Here is a 5541-nt window from a genome sequence, read left to right as displayed (position 1 = left end):
GACCTGCATCCCTCAGGCCACTGACTCTACTCTGTCAGAGTCTGACCAGCCATGCCCAGATGTAGCAAGCACCACTGCCTCCAGCACTCTGGAATGCTCAGATGCCTCAGGAGTGTCTCACTCTGACAACAATAGAAGTAGTTTGGAATCCTTTTCACATTCCAATTTACCTGAGGTGGAGAACTTGACCTGTGACTCCAGCAATCTACTTAGGAACAAGGAATCAGACCCCTCTCTTTCGCATTGCCGTTCCCCCGATACTAAGACATTTCGAGCCAGAGGACTTGTTCCACCTGATATGTATTTCCTATCTGATCCTCCCATTATTTATTCCCATGCCATGCCATCCCATGCCTCCAGGTCCACACTTGCCAATATAAACCCCCTTTTCTCTCGTACTGCCGCCTCAGAGTCCCATCGCGTCTCTACAGTTGAAGTCCGCGAAACAATGGTGAAAGAACAAGAGAGTACCATTGGGATCGAAAAGCACATGAATTATGAAGCCGAGACCAGTGCAGAGGCCAGACCAGATGCTCCAACCGATCCAAGGACTATGCCAGGGGAAGTGGGCAGAACTGAGGCAAAGGATGGAGCATCAGACAAAAATACCTGCATGACTTCATTTGGTTCATTGTCAACTGAAAAATGTGTTGGGAGTTTTGACAAGTCAACTGGAGTTGTTGAACACCTTGCAACACCAGCATTGGAAGAGGTAACAGGTTTTGTTGTCATAAAGGAACTACTGAGTACAGAAGCTCCATTACATGGCAAAACCTTATTTGAAGAGAGTATGGAGGCGTCGACTGACATATGCAATGTTGATAATACACTGGTGGGGATTCAGGATGCTGTCACTGGCCAAAAAGCAGTGCTTGCGGATGGAGCCATAGCAGATGCTGCACAACAAAGCAAGACGGAATTAGCTTCTTTGACAGATCTGATAGCTATAGAATGTCATGTACCTAGTATTCCGAGGAACAGCTTTGTGGGAGAGAAAATAAGTCATGTTGCAAATCCACTGATGAGTGACAAAGGAGAAGGCGTTGATGGAGATCAGAATGTGGTAATCACCGACATTCCTCAGTGTCTAAACATGGAGCCAGACATTGTCTGTTCTGAACCTGCAGCAGTTGATGCCCCCAGAGTCGTCCCTCAGAGTTTTGACGAAAACCAACATAGACAAACAGAAGATGCATTCAGTGGTGTTATGGACAAAAGGATCGAGGTCAGGTCAGGGGAAGCCACTATGGTCAGCCAAGTGGAGGTGAGTAAATCTATTGTGCCAGTGCAGCAGAGAGGTGTTGACCCGAAGGAAATCCCTGAAGAAATGTGTAACAATAATTGCTCAATGGATAGAGAGAGCCATACACAACAGGGGGTTGTCTCACAAACAATTGGGGAGATGAAGCAAGAGGAGGTGGAAGCAGGGAGGCCTGTGCACAGCTCTCTCGTTCTTCCATGGGAACCAGCCACACCGGTTGGTCAGGTGTGCGAGGCACCGGAATGTGACCCGGCCCCTCCTTCCCAGGAACTCGCAAAGGAGAGGGTGTGGGGAGCGTCACTCAACAGCTGCTGCCTGGCAACGTTCCCTGACTCTGGGACAAAGCCCCTCCCCCAAGCCCGGGGTAAGATAACAGAAAATGAGTGCAGCGTGGGGGCAGAATCCACCAATAACCTGCCCGAGACCCACCCCAGTCCCGCACACCTCACCAGCCGCGCAGCAGACGCTGGCCAAACGCCCCCAGCACACACGCGGCTCCCGGACGCCGAAAAACAAACACACAGACACATGGAGGCAGAAACGCACATGCAGCAAGCAGGCGCACAAGAAACACCCACCGCCGCTGCCAGTAGTGCAGACACACTACCTTCCACAGGAACAATAGGGCAGGGCAACCCAGAACAGCCCACACAGTGGCAGAGTGAACCACCCAGCACTACACTCCGGCACGCTGCCATCACTACAGAAGCTACACGCGTGGCACTCCTCACAACTGACCCTGGGCCAGAGGCTGCTGTCCCCTGCATGGAGGAGCCTGGAAGCCGTGCATTCTCAGACGGGCTGGCGAGCGCAACTCCTTCACACTTGACAGGCACTGGACTCCCAAAGCAACACAGGTAAGGCATCAAGTTTGTTAGCTGTCACTTATATGCACTGTCATAGATAAATAGCCTACACATCATGTGATGCTGTCAGTCGCTGGCAGTGAAACTGCATCTGGAGTTTCAATATTTTAGTATTTATCAATGTATAGATTGTCAATACTGTTGTATTCTTCTGTCAACAAAAGCAATTTGGGTTTGTAAATGGCTGTTTTGCAAGTACTGATATGAAATGGGAGTGAGATGTTTTTTTCCAGTTTAAGCATGCTTGGTAAAGACACTTGATGTTTCTTACAGTGCTAGTGCTATATTCTATTGATGTTATGTGTGAATTGTGTGTGAGGCACAGGACTCTTACACTACCTTCGAGCAAGTCATCTGATAAGCGATGACATTTTATGTGTTTTGGCCGCAAAATTAGCTTATTTTTGAGCTTTATATAAGGGAGAATGTCATGGGCATTCTCACGCATGTGTGTACGTTTTCACTACTACACTCACACATGCCATGAAGTCACCTGTCAGATTATGTAAATATCAGCAAGTCTAATCTGCAGTGAGAGTGGGAGATTCATAAAAACGTAAAAAATCAACGTATGCATTCAGGTTTTACGAGCGGGACTTTGGTCTCCCTTGGGAGTGGGCAAAGCTACTTTTATGACCCCACAGGCAATGGATCTCCAAGAGTGGGTCACCACTGAGGGTAGATACTGTATTAGATAGGCTGATGACTTATAGGTTTGGCCCCAATAAAGAATGCCAAAGGTGCAGCCTCACCCTTACATGGATGTGCATGCTTGGATGCACACCAAGGAGTTCTAGGGCTGTTCTTTGAAGGATGTGCTTCGGCACAGAATCAGATGTGTCATGGCTAAGCAGCTGATGAGTCTAAAGAGTTTTTTTACTGACGCATGAAGAGAAATATGTTCTAGAAATGTCTGATAAAAAAAGATACACCTGATAGATATTCTATTCTTATGCAGAGATAAGAACATGAGCTCTGGGTGATGCAGGAGATGGTTTTTTGAGTTAGTTTCAATTTTTACTACGGTAGGCTTTTCAAGCGTTTTGTTTTTGTTTTTACAACATTTCAGTTCAAAGCATTAAAGGTACACTACGAGATATTCACCTTAACATAACAAGAAACGAGAAAACCAGCCATGCAACTCCGAGAAGTGGTGTGGTGGCCCGACAAATCTCGTGCGAATCGCAAAACATTACCTTGTCAGTAGATATAGCTCTTTGGAGACTTTGCCTGTTTACAGGGGAAGTCACAATATGTTTGCTATTTACAACAGCAGAACAAAATCTAGATAATCTAGACTGTAGAGGGAGCTCTACAGTCACAAAAAAATACCTAAACCTGCATAGTGTACGTTTAGTGGCAACTATTGAAGCACCCATATTGGATTTTGACCTCTGTAATATAGAAACCACAGATAGCACCTATCTGTTACGATATAGGAGAGGTTAAAATCAACATTTTATAACATCGTCAACATTTCACATCCAATCAACATTACAGTCGTCAACATAACTCACAATGACATGTCACCGAGCCATACATCCACCAAGTATGAAGTTGATGACAGGAGCAGTTGCAGAGATATGTGAAGAGCATGCATGCACACAGACACAGACAGACAGACAGACAGACAGACAGACAGACAGACAGACAGACACACACACACACACACACACACACACACACACACACAGGAAGGTCAGATAGATAGATAGATTTTGTTCATTCCACTATAAAACATTCAACAATAGCTCCCACCATTGCATTACAAGTATTATTCGTAAATCTTCATGTAGTCAGATTGACCATGCATACTGTACGTAGTCAGATTGTGAAAGTGTCAGTATCAGGAATGTAAAGAATTGTCTTCACTATCAAGTAGACTATGACCAGTATGTTAGTGTAGTAATGGGCGGGATCTAACTGTTGATTGACGGCTATGACAGTCACGAGCCTTATCAGCCGGTCCATCTGTACCCACACCCTACAGAAAGACGTTATCATGTCAGTTTTGTCTGTCAGCTACCTGACCCCCTTAGACTCACCCATACAAGAAAGGAAAAGAAAAGACAATGAGGCAGAGAGAGGGCTTGTGTCCGAATGAATAGTTTTAGTATCATTTGTCAAGTTTCACACTAATTTTTTTCCGCCTCCCTCCCTTACATTGATATATGATTGTCGTCAATACTGTATGTTACAGTTTACAGGATAACCTTGTGCCCAAGTACAACTGACTTGATTAACTAAAGGTACAGTCCACAGTTCTTACAAGTCAAGTTTTCTAAAACTCATGGTCCCCTTGCTGTCCATTCACTGGTTGCACTAAAAACAACTTCTTCATCCAGTGCAGGCTTAACATAACTAGACTAAACATGTTGAATGCTCTGTGACGGCTTGTGACGGCTTGCGACGGCTTGCAACTACGTGCAACTTCTAATTCACACCGCTGCAACTCGGTCTCGTCACCTTGGAAATCTTTGGTGTGAATTGGACTTCAAACATAGAAGCTTGGGTCGAGCCGTAAATATCTCAGCCAATCAACGCAGTGCCTCAGAAGCATAGAAGGGAGAGACTTGATTTGATTGGCTACAGAGCTCATATGTCAACAGCCTTTTGGGAAGCTGGAACGAAATCTTTAAATGTAACCAAATCTTTGCCTTTAACTTTCAGATAGCAAAACAGTGAATGGTAGTGATTTTATGGAAGTGAAGTAGTCCATTGTGTGTATACATACTCATAGCAGTGCCATTGTGCCACTGCAAACTGGTGCTTCAGGTATAACTCAACTGCCAGTAACAACAGAGACATTGTATTGCTAATGGTGTGCTGGTCTGGTATGGTGTGTAAAACCACATTTAATTCAGGTAGTTTCTGGTTGGCATCACATTGCTGCTTGCCAGTTATGTAAGGTAATTCAGCCTACTCAATGTGGGAAAGGCTTCTAATTGCTCGTACATACAAATCCCAGGGCTGTGCCCAAGGCTCATGCATATAAAGGTGCTCGATGTTGAGCAGTCACACTTTGTTAAAAGAGATACAGATTTGCAACAGCGGGTTAAGGAAATAGACTCGGACCAGCTAATGGTCGGGTGGTGATGCTACTGCTATTCCACTGACCCTTCGTATCCCATAGCAGAAAAAGGCAAGTGTGCATATCATAACAGAAAGATATTTTTTTATTTTAGCTGTTATTTTGTCATGTGTTAGCTCCAAGATATGCCTCTTTGTTGTAAGTCAAGTGGGAATCTAGTTTCGGTGTATACATTTGGTAGTCCGATCCTTTTTGCCAATTCTTTATTTCTGGTGGCCGTGTTTATCTACTGCCATAATTTTGCTGCAAATTTGTCAATTTGCTTTCACAATTTTTTACATTAAAGGTGCAGTCAGCCATTGCGCAGGAAGTCGTGTTAGTTT

At 44.8% G+C, this 5541-nt stretch overlaps 1 protein-coding gene across 1 annotated transcript in view; it reads left to right on the top strand.

Annotated features, from left to right (window-relative positions):
* Window positions 1-615: 615 nt before the first annotated feature.
* The window catches only part of crybg2 (crystallin beta-gamma domain containing 2), a 31634-nt gene continuing 26708 nt past the window's right edge, over window positions 616-5541 (top strand). The window contains exon 1 of the mRNA XM_062528971.1: window positions 616-2118. Coding sequence (XP_062384955.1) covers window positions 791-2118 — 1328 coding nt within the window. The 5' untranslated portion in view covers window positions 616-790. The remainder of the gene's footprint in view (window positions 2119-5541) is intronic.

This window comes from Sardina pilchardus, chromosome 24 (assembly GCF_963854185.1).
Source record: "Sardina pilchardus chromosome 24, fSarPil1.1, whole genome shotgun sequence".
NCBI lineage: Eukaryota > Metazoa > Chordata > Actinopteri > Clupeiformes > Clupeidae > Sardina > Sardina pilchardus.
The sequence above is the reverse complement of the archived record's forward strand: the minus strand, read 5'-3'. Positions and strand labels throughout refer to the sequence as shown.